Source organism: Mesoplodon mirus (assembly GCF_964341445.2).
Source record: "Mesoplodon mirus genome assembly, chromosome: 19".
NCBI classification, from domain to species: domain Eukaryota; kingdom Metazoa; phylum Chordata; class Mammalia; order Artiodactyla; family Ziphiidae; genus Mesoplodon; species Mesoplodon mirus.
The window spans coordinates 34664863-34686549 of NC_138995.1; the positions used below are offsets into that span (position 1 = coordinate 34664863).

A 21687-nucleotide genomic window follows, 5' to 3' on the forward strand; every position below is an offset into this window, starting at 1 on the left:
ACGCTCCTGTGTGACCCCAGGGAAGACGGGTTTCCCAGGTTTGCTAGGACCTGGCAAGCCCAGAAACCCTTAGGCTGCATGGGGGGCCCCGCCCTCAAGGCAGCGGTACCCAGGACCTGGGGGACCACACTGGCCTCAACAGAGCTTCATCTTCTATGCTCCATCCTCTTCTTCAGAACTAACCCTGGAGGGTCCCACCTCCCACTCACCCAGGTGAGGACCCTAAATAATGACGGGCCACGTGGCATCTAATAGCACTGCCCACCCTCCCCCCACCCTGGGCATCAGCCAGTCAGTGTACTGGAAGATACCTCGAGCACCTTGAGGGCCTCTCAAAATACCAGCGGCCTCACTGGCAGCCCGTGGGCCAGCTTTGACCTACAGACATGTTTTCACTGGCTGCATCACGCTTTAAATATCAAATGTTTTATTTTTTAAAAATCTGGACTTTTCAGTTCGCCCTACAGAACCAGAAGTGCTGGCAGCCCTGGGCCCGCATTCCCACAGGGCCGTCATTACCTGGAGCCCACGAGGGCTGCCCCTTTCCTACGAGGCTTGGCTTCTTGGGATGACACCAGTCCTCACTGTGCCTTATGGCTTTGCACCTGGCCTGGGTGGAGCTTGCTGGTCGAGTGGACCCGACAGCAACCTGGCGCCTGAGCGGAGGCCTCTGTCCAGTCTGGGCCCAGCTGCACATGGTAGGGAAGCTCTGCCCACAGCAGCCGGGTCTCCCCGACATCAGCCGCTGTTTTTCAGTATGTTACCCTGTGAGTGTGGTGCCCCAACTGATAGGATGTTCCATGGGTGTGGGTGCCTGGTCTTCTCTGACCGTCACTAAGGCTGGCAGATGTGTTCTGAGGTGGGAGGAGAGACCCCTCGCTTGGTCTTGGGAGCCCAGTCTTCCCGCACCATTTTTTTTTTTTTTTTTTTTTTTTTTGGTACGCGGGCCTCTCACTGTTGTGGCCTCTCCCGTTGTGGAGCACAGGCTCCGGACGCGCAGGCTCAGCGGTCATGGCTCACGGGCCCAGCCGCTCCGCGGCATGTGGGATCTTCCCAGACCAGAGCACGAACCTGTGTCCCCTGCATCGGCAGGCGGACTCTCAACCACTGCGCCACCAGGGAAGCCCTTCCCGCACCATTTTTAATGGAGTTTCAGCACCTCTGCCTTGGTCTCTCCTCAGGCTCTGGTGGCCTGTATGCTTCGGTTCCTGCTGTGCTCCCGCAGGATGGAATCCTATCTTTCAGAGGTCTGACTCAGGCTTTTTGGGGGCAGGGGGGCATGTCTTAATTCGTATTTGAGATGAACCCCAGGGTCTGGTTCCAAGCAAGCGCTTAGCTAATGTGTTTAGAATGGACTTCCCAGTGACCCGTGACAGGTCAGTGCAGTGTCCCCACCCAGGAGGGGCCAGAATCCACAGCAGGGAGCTAACTTGGGGTCGCCTGGCACACCACGGCCAAAACCCTCGATTTTCGGTCCTTTGTCCCAGGTTTGCTGGGCACCCTGTCCCTGAGGGGCTCCCACCTCCCTTTGGAGAACCAGAAACAGTGGTGGCCAGGTTAACTCGGGACTCGGCGTCAGGCTTGTTGCTGAGGAGGGGCACATGTATAAGCAGCCCTGGAACGATTTCACCCTCCTCTGCCCGTGACACAGCCATAAGCCCTCGATTTCCCTTGCACAGCTGCTACCTAAAGTTGAGTCGCTGGCCTGCGAGTCTCTGCTCACAAACAGACCGACTGGGCCCATTTGCATTCTGAAGCGCAGTTCCCCGGAGTCCTCGGGCCCTCTGGGCAGGTATTATTAGTTCCCTTGTTTTGTTGGGTGACTGAATGGGAGCCTGTTTACGGGCTGAGTCCTAATAGAAGGCTTCGGTTCCCTCATAATAATCTATTCTCCGGTGGGTTTTATTTCCGAAGCACAGCCGTACAGAACCTGCCCCCTTGGGAGTTTATTGGGCTTTTTTTTTTTTTCACAACAACATTTTCTCCCAACATTTTCACTCAAAGGAAGATCTTTTTTCCCATTCACGGGACTGGTTGTTGGCCAGGCCACCTGCTTTGGGCTCTTGGGTCCTGGGTGCTGCTGGGCACTGGCGAGAGGGGTTTAGAGAGGGTCCTCGCTTGCCCACCCGGGGTCCTTAGAGCAGCAAGGAGAATGAAAGAGAGCAGACAGTCAGCTCCTCTGGGACACGTCCAGCAGCAGCAGTCAGGGTCACGTGGCTCTTCCTCACATGGCCCCAGGTGACGAGGTCCCCGAAACTGCTCCTGCTCTAGGTTCTGCCAGAAAGCAGTAGATCCCACCCCCCAGGCCACCCCGCTGCTCCTTAGAAGCTGGAATCTCCCTCCACGCCAGGAGTTCCTGATGAACTGAGGCGCTCACGTGAGAGACAGACTTCCCCAGCTAAGCGGGTACGACGCTCACTTCCTGCTGCTCTGGATTGGCAGACGACAGCCTGTCTGGCTGTCTGGGAGGCAGAGTCAGGGAAGCCCCACACACATCCCCACGCGCGGAGGAGCTGCCTTGGCCTCGTAGGCTTTGTCCCAGGGCGGTGGGTCACCAGCTTCACTCAGGACGCTCCAATGCCAAGGACGGGTCTCCCATCCACACGGGCGAACCTCTCCTTGCCCTCTGTGCAAATGGGCAGCCCCCGGCTTGCTTGGTGGGCCCGGGGGGACGTGGGGCGCATACACGTCAGGGCCCGGGTCCCCGGGAGAGCGGCTGAGTCACCGGGCAGGCATTTAGCGGGGACCTCAGCCATCACCCACTCCTAATTTTCATGACGTGCATTAGCGAAATTGTGTTCCGAGTATTCATTCAGTGCTGTTTATGGTGTGCTCTGGAGTGCGCTTACCGTTTGTCAGAAGTGCAAACTAGCGAACATACGAGCCTTTAAGACAGGCCATCTGTTCGTCTTAGACCCTTGGACGATTGTCAAACGCTTCTAAAAATAAGCGCTCACTAGCAGAGAGGGGCTGCCCAGGTGATACACAGCCGAGAGGGAAGCAGGGCCGCCTGCACCTTTCCCCTCCCCAAAGGGAAAGATACAGTCGTGTGCTGGGGACGGGTGGGGGCCCGAGAAGGGAGCAGCGGGGGTGAGAGCCTGGGGGCCCTGCCGATAGACCTTTCTGGCTGGAGGTGCGTGCGTCTCCCTGTTCCTTGCCTCTCGTGTAACTCCGCAGCTCAAGTACTTTCGATGGCTCCCCGTGGCCCAGATTTAAGGGCAAGCTTCCTCGTCTGGCATCAAGGAGCCTCATCAATAAGACCCCCTCCTTCCTTTCCAGGCTTGTCTCCACGGCACATACCCTGTCCTTCTGCCAAGCTGAATTATTCATTGTTCCCCCAACATATGCTGCACTTTTCACATTTCACAGGCAGGAGAGGGCTGTGGTGAAGGGTGGGCTCTGCCTACAGACCGCACAGGTGCAGCTCCTGCACCACCATTAACCAGCTGTAGCACCTCCACTCTGTGCCTCAGTTTTCTCATCTGTAAAATAGGGATAATGAGAGTATTTAGTCCCCAGGGTTGTCGTGAGGCTTAAATGAGTTAATATAAGTGAAGAGTTAAGAATGACACAGTGAGCTCAGGATGAGTGTTAGCTGTGATCGTTATCCGGATTCTTCACACCTTCAGCCTTTGTCTGGGTGGTCCCATCTCCCTGGAAAGCGAACACACACACACACACACACACACACACACACACACACACCAGTGCAAATCCTAACCTGAGCCATCCTCAAAGGGCAGCTGGGAGGCCAACTTTTTCCTTAAGCTCCCCCCAATCAGAAATGTTCTCCCCACAGTTCCCTTTTTAAAAAAAAATTTATTTATTTATTTATTTATTGCGGTACGCGGGCCTCTCACTGTTGTGGCCTCTCCCGTTGCGGAGCACAGGCTCCGGACGCGCAGGCTCAGCGGCCATGGCTCACGGGCCCAGCCGCTCTGCGGCATGTGGGATCTTCCCGGACCGGGGCACGAACCCGTGTACCCTGCATCGGCAGGAGTACTCCCAACCACTGCGCCACCAGGGAAGCCCCCACAGTTCCTTTTTGTGAAATCTCACCCCCTCCTTCAGCCATGAGCTGGTAGCAGGCCAGGCTGTGCCTCACTCTCTCTCTCTCTCTCTCTCTCTGTCTCCCGTCTACCACACGCAGCCAGCCTCTGTGTTTGTTAAACAAACAAATAACAGAACCTCGCTTAGCCTGAACACGGCTGCAGCGTTAGCCCGAAGGATCTGCCTTTTCCCCTGGAAACGAATCCTCCCGTGGTTAAGGCAGGTTCTTGGACTTGGTCCCAGCTCCTGGAGACTGCTCTTGGTGACACCAGCCTTGTGAGAGCCACTGGGGCTGCAGCCGCCAGGGAGTGGCCCGGCGGTAGGCAGCGGGGAGAAAGGGGATTAACCACAGCCTCCTTCCCAACCTAGAACCAGAGGGAGGTGATGTGGCGAAGCCAGGTGGGCTCTGCAGCTGGGGCTGGGTGAGCGGGGAGGGTGGGATGCTCTGGGTATGGGGGCTGTGTCCCTGTGCCCTTAAGTCTGCCACACGGAGGTGAGGCCCGGCCCCGGGGCCAGGCCTTCTCTTGTGCCCCTTGAGAGTAAGGGTCTGTGAGTCCAGGCCGCCCCCATTCACTGTGGACTGTGAGCTTCTCAAGGGAGAGGCTGGGGCTCCACCTGTGTGTGTCCAGTGCCCGGCTGGGGCCTCCGTGAACCGCTGTGGAAGGGATGAGCGAATGAGTGAATGACGGGATGAGTGCACACCTCCCCCCTCCTCCACAAAGTCACCAGACGTCCCACTGTTCCCTGGGGGGAGGGAAAGCAGTCAATTGTGGGTACAGAGGTTGTAGCCAGGGGGCTGGTGGGGAGGGGACAACGAGGGGAGGACCTTTATTAGATGCTGCTGTTCCAGAGATAGGACCATCCAAGGTGCTGCCTTCTCCGGAGCGGTCCTGAGATCTCGCCAGCCCCGGGGACACACAGAAGGAGGAACTGGCAGAGGGATCAGTCTGTCAGACCTCCAAGAATCCCCCACTGCAAGCCCCCAAGCGTGTTTGGTGCCATGGGGGTACAAGCAGGGAACAAACAGCCCCTCGTTCACAGAGCTCGCTGTATCTCGGACACCGTTTATAGCAATGTATGGAGCACTTACTCTTGGCCAGCCTGGGATAAGTACACACACATTATCTCCTGAGTCCTCAGGGCGTCTTAGGAAGTGGGCTCTGTTATTTCTGCCCCCCGCCCCAAGCCCCCAGAGGTCAGGGAACTTGCTCAAGGTCACATGGCTAGTAAGTGGCAGAGCCAGGATTCAAACCCGGGACTCAGCCCATCTCAGCCCATAAGGGCTTGCCCCCTGCCTTGGGATCACTCAGGGCAGTGGCTAGCACAAATGGGGTACTTGCAAAGGACCAGGCGAGGTGCCAGGACTTTAGAGATATTTTGTCATCAGAGTGGCTGGAGCACAGGAGGGGCAGCTAATAATGACCCGCAGTGCAGAGAAATCTTCTCCAGCCCGTGCCCGTGCATCTCAGGATGTGCAGAGCAGTCTCTCTTTGCCTCACAGGCAGTGTTTTCCAGGCCACCAGGCAGCCAGCATGTTTAAGCACCACGAGTCTTTTCTCCTTGACTCTATGGTGAGTGCGCATCAAAGGGAGACCAAGCAGGGTCCCAGACCCTGGAGCTAAGACCTGGAGAAGAAATCCTGATTGCAGACCAGGGGGGGACGCACCAGTGTGTGTGTGTGTGTGTGTGTGTGTGTGTGCATGTGTGTGTGTGCATGTGGTGCGTATGCATGCCTGTTGCAGGGCCTGGAGGTGTGTTGAGCCAGGGATGCCTCCTGGGGCTAGTGAATGGGCCCCCCACCAGAATCTCCAACTGGCCCATGCTAGGGTGTGTCTGTGCTTTGGGAAGGATGGTCCAGCCACAGACTCCGTGATCCTGATGCTCCCTCATTGCCCAACATATACCCTGGCTTCGCTCCAAATCCAGGTTATTTTACTGCTGAATTCCTAGCAACAAGTATGGTGGCTGTCACCCAGGGATTTAGTAAAGGTTTTCTGAATGAACGAATGAATGAATGAATGAACGAACAGCCATGTAAATGAATGTGAGGGTGTGACAGAGGGATCCTCAGCCTCAGCCCTCTGCGGATGACTTCCACAGAGAGAGGGGTCACCAGGATCCCAGCTAGGGCCCGACCTCTCGCCCGTCACTAACTTGTATCCCGGGGGCAGATGGCCCAGTGCACTAGGCAGAGGCGCTCGGAACAGGCGCTACCAGAAACCTCCACCAGGAGAGCCGCACTGGCTCTGCCGAGAGGATGGATCTCGGCCGCAAACCAGTGCCACCCACCCCCCTTCCGTTCTCCCATTTTATTTTTCTCACCTGCTCCTGGGCCCACACCTGCATCTCCCTGGCAGACGGAGAGGCCCGTGTGGATGCCAGCCCCCCCCACCCCACCCAGGGACCTCCCAGTCCTTGCCAGCTGCCACCCCTGCCCCAGCCCCGGCCTTTACGATGCCGGGAAGTATTCGTCTGCGGGGTTGGTAGCATCTTTAAAAAACGATTTTCTTCCTTCTCTGAAGGGGCTAAATATAGCACAGGCATAAACAGAGAAATAGACATTAAGCCAAAATGCCCTTGTGAGAACCATGCCGGGTGGAAGGAGCTCTAAGAAGACTTGATGAAGCTCCCTCATCCCTCGAACCAACCGCAGCTTCAAGCCTTGGGGGAAGCAGCCATGGGTTTTTAGGCTTATTGAACTGTGCCACTCGCCAGTGGCTCTGCCGGGAGCTGCTCAGCGCACAGGTGTGCTGGCGATGGGTGAGTCCTCGTGACGGTCCCTGCCACCCCCTCTGCCCTTTTCGAGACTGTGCCCTGGGCCTGTGGAGGAGCTGATGCCGTCCTAGCCGAGCACAGGGGCTTCTCAGCCACCCCCATACTTATTGGGCAGCCTTGACCGGGCTCCCTCAGAGCCGCCATTCTGCACCCTTAAGCCCACACCCATCGTTTGGGTGTCTGTGTGTCTCTAGGCATCCCCCCCACCCCACGCAGTCAGGCTCCTCGAGGGCCGAGCCCAGCTGGAGTCGTCCTCTCCCTTCCACTGTGCCCGTCCCAGGGCAGAGCATCCAGCAGGCACTTCACAGCGCAGTGCTGAATGAATTCTGGTGCCTGGCCCCCTCGGGGCATCAAGTTTCCACGTTTCCATCTGCTGTGACATCCTAGGCTTTTGTTCCTGTAGAACTTCAGGTAAGGAAGTTTCACCCTCTTTGAGGAAGTTCTTCCTTGAGTCTAACCGAAGACCTGCCAGCTACTGCCCCTTAAGAGAGAAGGCCACTGTTGTTTTCACCTGAGAAGTGGCATTTATTCTTGAACTGTCCTAACCAGCAGTCCTAGGTGTAGGTTTCCATCACCAGGATTTCTGTGCCTGGCTGAGCCAGTGTGGACCATGTGTGTCACACTGGCCCTGTTCTTGGCATCTTGGCAAGAGGCTGCTTCATTATCCAGAGAGCCCTGGACATCCGCCTTTTCCCATGTTGCTGGTGGATGGTCCTGAGGACTTTGTGAAGGTCAGAAATCATCTGGTTTTCTGCTGCTTATGAAACAGAGTCCACATTCAGGGGCATTCGGGGCTCCCAGCAGTCTTCCCTGTGATCTCTGTGCTGGGATCACCCCACTGGTGCCTGCATCTGCCGAGCTTACTCCAGCCTCCGTACCTTTGTCTATGCTGTGCCCTCCTCTTGGCATGTCCTTTCCCCTTTCCACATACCTACGTCCTACCCATATATTTATTCCTTTATTTATCCTTCCATTGATTCAAAAACATTTACTCAGTGTCTCCTTGGTGCCAGAGCCTCGGAACCATAATGTGAGAATGAGGAAAGGGCTGTACACGTTTACCTTCCTAATGTCCCTCCTCTCCCTCCTCCCCAACCCCCCACAAATCAAGAAGGACCGGACCTCACCCGGAGAACCCGGGCCACGTGGCACTGTTAACTCACTGGCTGTTGGCAGGGTGGGAGAGGGAGACCACCACGTCGTTCCTGGCAGCTGCACTTGCTGTACCACCGCTGGGCAGGGAGGCCCGGGGGTCTGGTCAGCACAGTGTGCAGCCCTGGGCCAGGTGCCGGGGCCAAGAAAGGAAGTGATGCCCCGCTGCTTGCCGCTCAGCAGAGGCGGCCAGGCTGGCCCTCGGGAGGCACATAGGTGTGGGGGCCGTGGGTTGGAGGTTCCTGGAGCAGCTGCAGAGATGGGAAGCGCCGTGTCCCAGAAGTCCCAGAGGACTTCACGAGTAGCATGGTTGGGAGCAGAGAGGAGGCAGGAGCTGAATCAGCAAAGGCTTGGAAGCTAAGAGGGTGGTTTGATACAGGGTGGGCTCAGCTCCCCGCAGGACTGGCTGGCTGGCTGTGCACAAGCGCAGGGAGAGGTGCCTCGGCGGCAGGGTGGGCGCTCCCATGGAAACCGCCGCATCCCATCTGTGGCCTCAGACAACCTGCCTTGTGCCTCTGGGTCCCTGACAACCCCACCGAGGTGCCAGGCAATGCTGGCAGAGTTTGTGCTCATGTCTGGAGAGTTCAGATGATCCGCAGACTGGGTGCCCACAAGGGCGTAGGGCGCTGTGGGAACCCTGCCTTCTCGCCCAAGCCCCTGGCTCTCTTGGATTCTAGTTGCCACCCCTCCTGCTTCCTAGCTGGATGTACTTTTACCCTGTCTGAGCCTCAGTTTCCTCATTTTACCACGTCCTGCCTTGTAAGGCTGCTTTGCTGTGAGGATCGACAGAGATGTGCCTGCAACCACACATAGCACGTGTGCTTGCCAAACTCCGGCCACGTGGCCTGTGCCCGGGAGCCCAAGGAAGGAGGGCGGCAGTGGTTGGTGTACTGTGTGCCTGGGAGTCAGCGGGCATCTGCTGTGTGAGGACGGGGCGCTGCCTCTCCCTGGCCGTGAGCTTCCCGGAGGGGCTGGTGCCATCGCCGGGGGGCAGCAGCCGTGCCTGCCGTGGGAAGGGCCTGCCACCGGGGCCCTGGGCCGGGGAGCAGGGGTGGTCCCAGGCCTCCCAGCGAAGCTGCGGGCATCCTCTGGTCACCCTCACCGCCCAGACCCGGAGCCCGGGAGAGAGACGCAGCGCCACGCCTGACCCCTGGTGGTCATCGGCAGAGCTGCAGGTGCGGCTCCCAGCCCTGGAGGAGTGGCTGCGCTGGCGGGGCGCCCACTTCTGGGGAGGCTGCTCCCCGTCACTGGGGGTCCTGTGCTGCCCCCGAGCAGGGTTGCCCTTCCCCGGGTGGATTTTGTTTCCTTTCTCCAGGTGTCATGAGGTCGAATACCACCTGAGGCTTTGATGAGATTGGTGTGGATTTGGAACACAGACCACTGAAAAGAAACAAAAAGATTGTAGGCTCTTAGAGGCCAAATCCCACCCCCAGCCCCAGGCCACTAGCTCCCGTGGAAACAGACCTACACTGCTGGCCTGCTCTGGCTGGTGTGAGGGAGGAGATACCGTGGGCTGTGGTGAGAGGGAAGCGTTTGGCCAGAGGGGCCCACCCGGGCCCTGGATTCCCAGGTGGATTTGGACAAATGACACAACAGTCTTCTGGCCAGAGCATTGTCTCGTGACGGCACAGGCAGCCTCCCTCCCCTGGCGCCCTCCCTGTGGGTGACCTGCCCCCTGCCTCGGCCACAGGCACCAAGGCCGCCCACTTCCTCAGCATGTCCGTGCCACTCGGGTGTTTCTTGGCTGGAGGACTGCATGGCACATCTGCTATCTCCCTGCACTAAGCTCAGAGCAGCTCCCTGGAAGGCCCGAGAAGGAGATCTGGGGGAAGCCTGCAGGCGATCAGATATAATTCCCTCCTGATCGTTAGAGCAAAAGGGAGATGGAGAGGTGAACAGGGATGTTTTTAATTCCCACTACCTCCCCAGCACTTCCCCTCTCCCTTCATATAGCCAGTCCCCACAGTACGACCTGAATGGTCTAAAAACAAAAATTCATAGGGAGCCCAGGTTGGCAGCAACAGGAACCGATCCCCAAGCCCCAAATCAACGTGGCGTCTTGGCAGCTGCGTCCCCGGAGCACTTTTTCCTTGTTGCATTTTGTTTTGTAATAAACGAGATGCTTTTCTGCGGCTCTCGGCGTACATGCACTGAGTGGGAGGGGACAGGCACGCTCTCCATTCTTCTGCCCTCATGCGTGTCCCCTTTCTTCGCCTTTGCAGAACCACACGATGAGCCAGCACGCACAGTGAGGGACCGCTCGACAGGACACCTCTCCGCAGAAGGCTTGCCGGAGACGCCGTGGGGAGGGCCATTTGAACATTACATCCAATCAAAGTGTCATTTGCAACCCAGATGTAAAACTCTAATGATTTGGCCATGAGGCGCTGCTATTATAAGCAGCTGGAAATGAATATTAATGGCAGAGATTAAAAGTATTCCATGCTCAGTATTTTTTATTGTCCTGCTACAGCTAGTGTGCTTTTAGAGTTTCCGCCGCAGACTACATTTCTAGAGTTAGAGAAACCCGCTTTTTGAGCCTGCTGTCCTTTGCTCCTTCATGTATTATATTGATAGTTTTTTAAAAAAGGATTAGTGTGATTTTTTTGCTTTGCTTCTTTTATTTTCTTTCTTGTTTTTCTTTCCCCCCTTTTGGTTAACTACTTTTTAATTGCAATTCTAGGTAATTGTGCATCGTGATGTGATTGCTTGGCTATTGTCTGAATATTTCCTTTTAATTTTTTAATTAAAGACTAATGCTTTGATTGGATTTGCCAGTTCACCGGACAGTGATTAAAACTATGTAATGAATATAATCGGTTTCAGTGCAACTGGATGGTCTGCTTTTAAATGTGACTTAATCTGACTGCAGTAACTAGTACAGTTCAATAAAGGGAATCCATGCGATTAGCATCCGGATGCTTGGTTCTCTCCTCCCCAGCCCAGGGCTGTGTGAGGGCTGTCGTCACCTACGGGGTGTGTTCCTGTGTGAGTTCCCGTGGATCACACATGCTAGTGGGGACCTGCACACAATGGACCCAGCTCCCCTCAGGTAGGAAGAAACCTAGTCATCTAATGCACACAGACTGGATGAGCTGGCAGGAGGCACGGAAGTCAGAGTGGGAAGAAGACTTTAAAGACTCTGATCTTCTCATTTATGGATGGAGAAGCTGAGGCCCAAGGATAAGCGGGCGACTGCACTGAAGCCACGGAATAGGTTGATAGGGTGGCTCACTGTTCATCCACGTCGTCTCTCCCCCTTGGGTGTGGCTTTCCTGGCTGCTGGATGAAGCCGGTCACGTGGTTAACCCTTACCTTGCCAGGACTCCAGGCAGGACCTGGGTTCTAGCTGTGGCCAAGGCATGGGGATTGGACAGGAGTTAGGCAGGGCTGCCCAGCCCCATGAGCTCCAGAGCTGAGGGCTGCAGAGTGAGCCAGGTAGGAGCAGCAGTCTCCCAATCACAGAGATCAGTGGGATATGGAAGCACTGAGACAAGTGGCTGCAGCCAGGACTCTACTGGAGCCAGCGAGGTGCCTAGGATTTAAAATCTCGGGGGGGGGCCCGATCCCAGGGGCCCCGAGAATGGACATTTCCTGACACTTTGCACCCTTAGGTGCCCTGCTTGCCTCACCTCCTCTCGGTCCTGCTGGCGCCCCAGGACCGACCCAGCAGACTTAGCCTCCCACATGCCCATCCTCCCATGGCTCCATCGTGCTGGTGCTCAGCCAACTTGCCAATCAGAGGCCAGGGCTTCAGAACCTGCACGGGGAAGCCCTTCCTTGTTAACTTTTCACAAGGGGCAGGAAAATCGGTTATTACCCTCTGTAGAGCGGAAATGAAACAGGCAGACAGATTGCACCTAATTATACTGTAATACTAAGTCATGGCGTGGAATTTGGAGCAATTATCCCCAGCATCTTCTGACACCCATATCAAGGGGCTTCCCCTTGCTGTCACCACATGTAATGTTCTGACATGGGTGGGGCTGTTGCTTTTTCTAAAGGTATTTTATGCCTGCGAATCTCAGAGTGGACTCCTGCCAGTGTTGGACAGAATGAAGCAGTTGCTCCTTTTTTTTTTTTTTTTGCGGTACGTGGGCCTCCCACTGCTGTGGGCTCTCCCGTTGCAGAGCACACGCTCCGGACGCGCAGGCTCAGCGGCCATGGCCCACGGGCCCAGCCGCTCTGCGGCATGTGGGATCCTCCCGGACCGGGGCACGAACCCGCGTCCCCTGCATCGGCAGGCAGACTCCCAACCACTGCGCCACCAGGGAAGCCCCAGTTGCTCTTTGATTTGCGGGCTCCTACCTCCTGGAAGCCAAAGGTGGTGAACTCCAAACTTTAGTCCTCTAGAGACTTGGCCATTTTAGGGGAAGACCTCAGGGTAGGCATCAGTATTCCCCAAAGTGTGGCCGGCCACAGGCTGGGGCTGGGGTAGGCTTCCCTGAGTCCACAGCCAAGCCTGCCTTTCAGACGATGCCGTGACTGTGGGCAGGACCAGCGTGTCCCGGGGGCTTCCCAGATCACCGTCTCTGGGCCCTGTCCAGGCCCAGTTTATCCCGAACCCCGTGGAACCCAGGTGAGTCCTCAGTAAGTACCAATAGAAGATTTGATTTGACAGTTGGTGGCGTAGGGCTAAATTAGTCACTGCCCCCATTAAAAATACAGCGGGGGGTTTAAGAGCTTTTCTCGCCATGTGGGAATCAGCAGCGAAGCCGGCGGATGCCTTGGGTAAGGAGAGAGGCAGCCTAGGGGACCGCGAGGTAATGAGGTTTATGGCAACGACAAGGCAGCCGGGGAACCCCACCGACTCCCCCCTCACCCCTGCCCCATTGTTCTCGGGCTGGCTCTGCCCCTGCTGCTGCAGCTGAGAGCCCCTCGTGACTTTGTGCGGGGAGGGGGCTTGTAGGGGGGACATGGCAGCCCTTACTGGGACTGGTATTTGTCACCATCAGGAAGTACGGGGTTGGGGGGTAGTGCAGGGCTATAAACCTGTGCTTTGGGGGCCCCCCACTTCTACTCAAATGGTTTGGAACTGGAATGAGCCACTTTATCTCTCAGTTCTGCGGGATCTCAGAGGGTCACTGGGAGGCTTCTAGGAAAGGATGCCTACAGCAAAGGAAGGGCTGAGTACAGAGAAAGGCCTGGAAGTGGCATGGTTATTGTTAGGAGGACGATGAAGCCAGGCATCCCACATAGGCGTGGCCCCTGTCAGCAGAGGGTGTGATGGAATCAGCCACCAGCAGCTTGGATACTGGAGCAGGGGATTCGGCAGTGGGAAGTGGGCGAGGTGACTGGAGGCCTAACTTCGTTGGTGCTGGGTTTGCATGTACAAATCATCAGTTTCTAGTGGCTCTGTGGGCTGGAGGAATTTAGCCCAGGCTGAGAAATGGACCAGGTCCCCTGGGCCACAGATCCCTGTCATTGGCTTCCTGCCTAGAGCTTCTGGAAGCAGGTGGATAGGGGTTTTGGTCTCAGTAGAGAAGCTGCCATAGGAAGAACCTTCTCGAGTTGCCCTAGCGATAGAGAATCTTTCTCCTAAACTCATAGTATGTTTAATATTTAACTTTCCACCTGCTTTTTTATTCCCTTCTAAAGCATGCATTCTTAGGGCTGGGGCCTGTACCTACAGGTGTTCAGTTAATAGGACCAAGACTTTAATCCATTCATTCATCCATCTGGTAGATATTTATGGAGCTGCTCCTGTGTGCCAGGCACTGCGCAAGGTGCTAGGGATCTAGGGATGGATGGGTGATGTGAAGCTCACAGTCACATGACAGCCATCTAACAAATAAGCATACCAATAAACATCCAGCAGTGCACGGTCACAAGTGCTGTGATGGGAAAGGGCCAGACTGTGCGAGATGCATGGGGGACCCACCTTAGAGGCAGGGGCACATCAAGGACGGCCTTGCTGAGGATGTGACTAGTGTTCCGGCCGGAAGATTGAAAGGAACTCAGCAGTCCAAGAGCAGTGGGAAAAGTGCAAGGAACACAAAAGCCCCAAGCTGGAAACGAGCTGGAAGTATCCTTAGGGATCTCTGGTTGTACTAGGTTTCGATTTTAGGTGGATTAAAACAAGCCCACAGAAATTCAGAATCTTGTCCAAGGTCACATAATTCAGCGTAGAATTGAGACTATAATTTGGGTGTCCTGCTTTCTAGCCTTGGGTGTCTGACTCCCCTCTGTGGCCATCTTCTATTTGTTGTAGGGCAAATTGATTGAATAATAATTATTATTATGAATAAAATGACATACTATGTAGGAAAGACTGCTGGCTCTCCTTCTTTTCCTTAGTCAGTTAACTCTGATTTTTATCTGAGCACACATTACCTTGGAGAGGAGAAGGGTCAGATAATATACCCTATCTGTCCTAGAAGATGGGCATGGCCATATTACTACTGGTGGTCATATTGGTTCTGACAATGGGATATAAATAAGGCGGTATGTGTAAATTCTAAGAATTATCCTTAAAGAGAAGAAATGAGCTCATCCACTACTCTTCTTGATGACTGGAATGTAGATGCAATAGCTGGAGCTCCAGAAGCCATTTTGAATCATGAGGTGAAGTGGAAATGGAAGCCATACCTGGGCTGAGCAACAACATAGAAGGAATCTGGATCTCCAACAGTGCCAAATGTGTACAAGCTCTGTCCTGCTTCCCAAAAGACTTCTTGATCTTGAGAGAGAAATAAACTTCTCTCTTGTTCAAACCATTATTATTTGGGTTTTTCTGTTATAGTTGAATCAATTCTTAACTAAAACAAATTGAATACATACGTAGATGGCTTCCAAGTAAGAGCAAATTTAGAAGTTTCAAGGAAATGGTATGGGATGGGTAAAAATATCTGAAGGCTAAGAGATCTACTTCAGTGACATACTATAATCAATATCTATTTGGCTCATAAGTGCATGGGGCTGGGCTGATCTGGGCTGGGCTTGGCTTAGCTTGGCTAATCTGATCTGCGTGTCTGGCTGTGGGTGACTGTGGGATGGCCTTGCTGAGATGACTGAGTCACCTCAGCCCTGCTCTTCATGTTTCATCCTCGGGCAGGGTAGTCTGAGCATATTCTTCTCATGGCACTGGCCAAGGGCAAGAGCAGAGCAAGTCCAGTTGTGCAAGCACTTTCAAGCTTCCACTCGTGAATCATGTTTACTCGCATGCCCAAACTTAGACTCAAGGGAAGGGGAATATACCCCACCTGCTGATGGGAAGAGCTGCAAGATTCCAGCACAAAGGGCTGGATTCAGGGAGGGATGGAGAATTGGGGTCATTAATATAACTAATCTGCCACAGAACTAAGAGGCTCCTCTCTCTCCTCCCAAGGCAAAACCTGCTGGTACTTATTAGGTACCATCTATGACCACAGCTTAGGAAATGAACAAACCGAGGCGGTCCACCTTAGTCTTGATGGGTTGGACCTAGCCTTTGGAGAACAGAGAGGCACCTGCAAAGGACTGATCACCCAAATGCTTGTTAGCTAGCCAAGCAAGTTCACAGGGCCACTATTTTTACAATTTACAGTTGATTTTGGTTTACTCAGGCTTGCCCGGAGAGTGAGCAAAGATGGATGGCACCCTCAATTTCTAAGAAGGGGAGAAAACTCCGACCAACTAGCAAAAGCCAAACATTTACAACTTTGCCTTGCTCGGCCACTCTCCAGAAGTACCAAGTAGGGTGTGTGGTTTGCCATGTACAACCCTGGCTGTGTCCTTCTTGCATGCCTTCACCCATGATGCTCCTTTTTCTAAAATGCCCTTCCCTTCTTTTTTACCTGGTTAGCTTCTACTTTTAAACTCAGTTCAGGTGTCTAATTTTCAGGACCAAGACCTGGGTGAGGTGAGTGAAGCACTCCCCTTGGGTAAAAAAATCTAAGGAGGAACCAAAAAGCTCAGTAATCAAGATAAACAATATTCAACACAATATTAATAAATAAATAAAATTGGCAAACTACAGCCAGCAGGCTGGCAACCTGTTTTTTAAAAAAGCTTTATTGGAACAGGGCTGGGATTAGGGTGAGGCAATGAGGCAGAACTGTGCAAATGTAGCATTGGATCCTGTCATTATTAAAATTTTTGCTACTTTGTTTATTGTGGACTTTTTGCATTAATTTTGCTTTTTAAAAAATTATTGCATTAGGGACTTCCCTGGTGGTCCAGTGGTTAAGAATCTGCCTTCAAATGCAGGGGATGCGGGTTCGATCCCTGGTCGGGGAACTAAGATCCCACAAGCTGCAGGGCAACTAAGCCCATGCGCTGCAACTACTGAGCCCATGCCACAATTAGAGAGCCTGCATGCTGCAGCTACAGAGCCCATGCGCTCTGGAGCCTGCATGCCCCAACTAGAGAGAAGCCCATGTACCACAACGAAAGATCCCTGCTGCAACAACTAAGATCCAATGCAGCCAAAAATAAATAAGTAAATAATAAATTAACAAAAAAGAAATTAAACAAGTTTCTAAAACAAACAAACAAACAAACAAAAAAACAGGGCTTCCCTGGTGGTGCAGTGGTTAAGAATCTGCCTGCCAATGCAGGGGACACGGGTTCAAGCCCTGGTCCGGGAAAATCCCACATGCCATGGAGCAACTAAGCCCATGCGCCACAACTACTGAGCCTGCACTCTAGAGCCTGTGAGCCACAACTACTGAGACCCGCGTGCCTAGAGCCCGTGCTCTGCAACAAGAGAAGCCACCGCAATGAGAAGTCCATGCACCGCAATGAAGAGTAGCCCCTGCTTGCCACAACTAGAGAAAAACCCGTGGGCAGCAATGAAGACCCAACGCAGCCAAAAATAAATTAAAAAAAACCAAAAAAATCCCCCACTGCATTAAAGCATTATTCTGAGTTTTTGCCATTCACTTAAATTTTGTGCCCAAGGCAAGTGTTTCACTCATTTCACCCTAGTGATGGCCTTGTTCATCCTCCAAGCAACCTACTCTGACCTGCACAGGAAAAATGCTCTGTTAATAACAACTCTGATAATAGTTGGCATATAAGTCTATTACTGGACAGCTATTCACTTTTATAACCGTCTGTCTCTGGGCCTGTGTATCAGTCAGGATAGGTTAGGTTATGGTGCAGTAACAAAAAGTCCCCAAATTGTAGTGGCTTAACACAATAATGATTTATTTCTCACTCATATTACATGGTTATCCTTCATTGTAGTCATTTGGGAAGTCAGGTTCAGAGAGCAGACTACCATAAATGTGATCAGTAACCAAGCCAGAGAGAAATAGAGAACTTGGGAGGGTCTCACACTGGCAATTTTAATGCTCTTGCCTGGGAGTCACACACTTACACACACACACAGCACTTTAACTCACAACTCATTGGCCAGCAATTGTCACATGGCCCCACTCCATGACAAGGAGCCAGGAAGTGCAATTCTGCCATGTGCCTGGAATAACTAAAAACTGGCAAGGTTTGGCTAATTGCACTAATGACCATCACCACAGACCGTCTTCACTGCCTCTCCACCAATCCCTGACTATAATCTCTTCAAGGGCAGAGCCTGACTCTTAGCAAATCTGGGTATATCCAGCACCTCTGCACAGTATCTGCAGCAGATAAATATTTACTGAATGTATACAGAAATTGAATAGAAAGTGAATAAATGACAATTAAGAAGGTCCAGGGGAAGATAAGCATGTATATGAAGACACCTTGTAGCTTAAAAGCTGTGGAGTCAAGCAAGGCACTTAACTTCTCTGTGCACCTGTGTTTTCATAAGTAAAATAGGAGGAAGAAGAATAAATAGTGCTTATCTCATGAAGTTGTTGTGAAGTTGAAATGAGATAAAAATTATTATGTTAAACAACAATATCTGAGCATTCACTATGCACCTGGCATTATTCCGAGCACCATACAGGTATTAACTCTTTCAATCCACACAACAACATTATCAGGCGGGTACTGTTATCCCCTTCTTACAGACGAGGAAACCAAGGCAGAGAGAGAGGCTAACTTGCTCACCCTCCAATTATAACTCAGGCAGTCTAGCTCCAGAGCCCTTTTCTCAGTGCCCCCAGAAGCACTTTTGAGCAGAGCAAATTGGAAATGGTGGCTCCTGATGCTCGCATCACTAGGGCTGATTCCAGGTGTTGGTCCTCCAGGGTCGGCCTTTACCTGGACAGACCTCATGGCCGGGTGGGAGCCAGGACTTGGGTGGTTCTGGAAAGCCTGGGGTCGGCAGCAGCCCAGCCTCTGACCTCAGTGGTGGAGGCAGCGGCTCGGCCCGCCCCCTCCCTCCCCTGAGCCCTGATTGGCCTGTCTCAGCACCGGCCCCGCCCACCCAGCGCCCAGCGAGAGAAGCTCGCTGAGCTCAGGCGAGCTGCGCAGTGTGAACTTATTTGTGGAGTTATTAATTACTGAAGCGCGCAAACCGTGCTTCTGTGCATAAAAATATGTTTGAGCAGTTTCTACTTAAACTTTAAAGAGAACGTTAATCAATTTTATTTTAACAAAATGACCTTAAGCAGGGAAAAAAAAATTGGTGTTATTTGCCCAAACAGGCAAATTAATTTCTCTCTCTTGAGAAATCTGATAAGTTTCCAGAAATAGCTATGCATAATTTACACCTGCCCTGGCCGCTCCTAGTTTAACGCCAAGCCCAGTCACGGGCCCTACCCAGCCCCAGTCCCAGAAAGAACTGAAAACAGAAAGGTCCTTGCAAAGGCCCTGTCACTCCCGTGCTGGGTCCCCTACTGCTCCTCAGCCCACACCGCCCACGACCTTGGGAAACGGATGCTGCGGGGAAGGAACAATGTAGCCTCTGAGAGGCCAGCCCAGCCTGGGTCAAGATCCCTGGGAGGTGGGATCAGCTGCCCAGTACTAGGGCCTGGGGTTTCTCGGGAGGCCTAGAGAGGGTCTCCAGCAGATAACCATCCCCCCAGTTTTCGGGCTCCCTTCTGAGCCACAGGACCTGCAGGTGCCAGCTTAATCCTGTCTGCCTCTGGCCTCCCACACTTGAGGGATTCCCAGGATGGCAGGTTCCAGAGCTCTGAGCAGAGCCTGTGCCACCTTCTAAATCCTCTGCCCTCTGGCTCTCAAGCTCCACACCCAGAGGCCACACCCCCAGAGACCCTGCTGGGCTTCCCTTGGGGCTGGGGCTGGGGGGGCACCCACAGTCATCTACCTGGACTATGGGGCTTAGAGGCAGGGCCTGGGGGCTGCTGGAGCCGGGGTCAGTGATTTTGGCCAAGCCATTCAACCCCCCTGGACCTGGGTTTCCCCATATGTGTATGGAGTTTGTGCTACCCTTGCCTCCATCAGGCTGCTGTGGGGAGGGAATAAGAATCCTAGGATAACGTCAACTCCAAGAGGTCAGAGTTTTGAGCCATAAAAAAACGAAATAATGTCATTTGTAGCTACATGGGTGGACCTAGAGATTATCATACTAAGGGAAGAAAGTCAGAAAGAGAAAGACAAATGCCATATGATATCACTTATATGTGGAATCTAAAATATGACACAAATGAACATATCTATGAAACAGAAACAGACTCACAAACATAGGGAACAGACGTGTGGTTGCCAAGGGGGAGGTGGGGCATGGGAGGATTGGATTAGGAGTTTGGGACTAGTGGATTAAAACTAGTATATATAGAATGGATAAACAACAAGGTCCTCTTGTATAACACAGGGAACTATATTCAGTATCCTGCAATAAACTATAAAGGAAAAGAAAAAAAAGGGGGCAGAGTTTTGCCTTTTTGTCTCTGCTGTATCCCCAGCACCTAGAACAGTGCCAGAACATAGTAGATGCTCAATAAATATATAGAATAAGTGAACAGATGTTGAATAAATGAATGGATGAAAAGTGCTGAACACAGTAGCTGTTCCACTATTATTACTACTAGCCTAATTGTAGTAGGTTTTTAAATTTTTCCAAATATAAAATTAGGTCACAATACAGATGATTGTTTTTCAAAGTGCATTTGCCCATTAGCTACCCTCACCGCCCCTGGAGATTCTGACAGGATCAACTGGGGTGAAGAGTTCCCTTCCTCCTCTCCCTGTGAAATCACTATTTGCATCCCGTAAATGATCTATACATATTTGTTGAATGAATGCCTAAGAGCCCATATCAGGAGTCACAGACCCAGGGCAGGCAGGCCAGCTGAATGAATGAAGGGGGCTGAGGGAGAGGGGGCTGGATGTGGTGGCGGGCAGTAAATGCCCATCTCAAGGAGGTCCAGCTCCTTGCTGCCCTGTGAGAACGTAGACCCAGGTTGCCAGATCTTCCAATTTTTCAAGAGGAGGAAATCCAGATTTTATTGTGAAAAGTTCCAATTTTTTAGTCCTGGTAATTACTTCAGAGTTTAATTTTTTTTTTTTTTCAGTATGTGGGCCTCTCACTGCTGTGGCCTCTCCCGTTGCGGAGCACAGGCTCCGGACGCGCAGGCTCAGCGGCCATGGCTCACGGGCCTAGCCGCTCTGCGACATGTGGGATCCTCCCGGACTGGGACACGAACCCGTGTCCCCCGCATCGGCAGGTGGACTCTCAACCACTGCACCACCAGGGAAGCCCCAGAGTTTAGTTAAAAAAAAAACCCCAAACCCCAAAACAAAAAACACATGTGCTAAGGAAAACACTTCTGAGAGCTATGTTTGGCCATGGGGCCACCAGTTAGACGTCTCTTGAGAGCATGTGAGAGAACGCTATAGAGGCTGGAACTTTGGGCACCAAATGAAAGAGAGGGGCCTGGGACTCACCCCATTTTGAATCACAGAGAGACTGAGCAGAGGAGCTGAGGAACCCAGTGGAGGCTGAGGGAAGCTAGCCCCTCCCCCAAGTTGTGGGCTGGAGGCGGAAGTGGGAGCGCCCACCGGGCCCACCCTCCCACACACCCCCCCCATCCCCCTGCTTCTCTTCTCATGGGAGGGATTTGTCTGTTTTACTTTCTAGCAGTAGAGCTGGATCCTCGGGCTCTCTATGCCTCCGTTTCCTCATCTGTAAAATGGGGATAAAAAATCAAGCTCTCTTGGAGTGGTGAGAATTTGATGAGATGACATAGCAGGCATTTATTAGCACAGCTCCTGCTGCCACCTGTAACGTACACCCATAGACCAGGTGGTCATCCCACTCCTGCAGACAGGCTGGGGCTCCAGGGCACCAAGAAGGCTCTCCCAGAAGGAGAGAAGCCATATGGAAACCAGTTTCTATCCCTGAACTTCTTAGGGATGCTGCTGCTACTGATTTGTAATAGACAACCCCAAATATAGAGGGGATTTCAGAGTTCTGGGATGGTAATCCCTGCCTCATAATAGCAGACATGGATTGGGGCCTTGCTGTGTGTATCTCATGCAGAGCAACAAGCACCAGGCTGGGAGTCCACACTCTTCTCTGTTGGAGTGCCCTGTGTGACTTTGGGCAAGTCCCTTTCCTACTCTGGGTCTCAGTTTCTTCATCTGTGAAGTGAGAGTGTTCAATCTGAAGCTCTCCAAGCTGATCTTGGCTTTAGAACTTCCTATGTTTATGAGGCTTTCTTGGGAGGCCTGGGACCTGGAACAGGGCACAAGGATGGCTTCTGAATCTGTAAATGGGGACAAGAATGCCTGCACCCTGGACCGCAGAGAGGACCTGAGGACATGCTGCATTTGGCAGCACTTTGGTGGCATGTCAAACACCTGGGGGACAGTTTTATTAGCTGATGGTTCTTAGAGTCCCATAGAAAGCAGGGAAGAAAATCAGCTCTGAGAATATGA

At 52.9% G+C, this 21687-nt stretch overlaps 1 protein-coding gene across 1 annotated transcript in view; it reads left to right on the forward strand.

The window, feature by feature from the left end:
• The window catches only part of ZNF423 (zinc finger protein 423), a 336529-nt gene extending 325749 nt beyond the window's left edge, over window positions 1-10780 (forward strand). Inside the window, exon 8 of the mRNA XM_082607019.1 lies at window positions 10200-10780. Coding sequence (XP_082463145.1) covers window positions 10200-10229 — 30 coding nt within the window. The 3' untranslated portion in view covers window positions 10230-10780. The remainder of the gene's footprint in view (window positions 1-10199) is intronic.
• Window positions 10781-21687: the final 10907 nt, after the last annotated feature.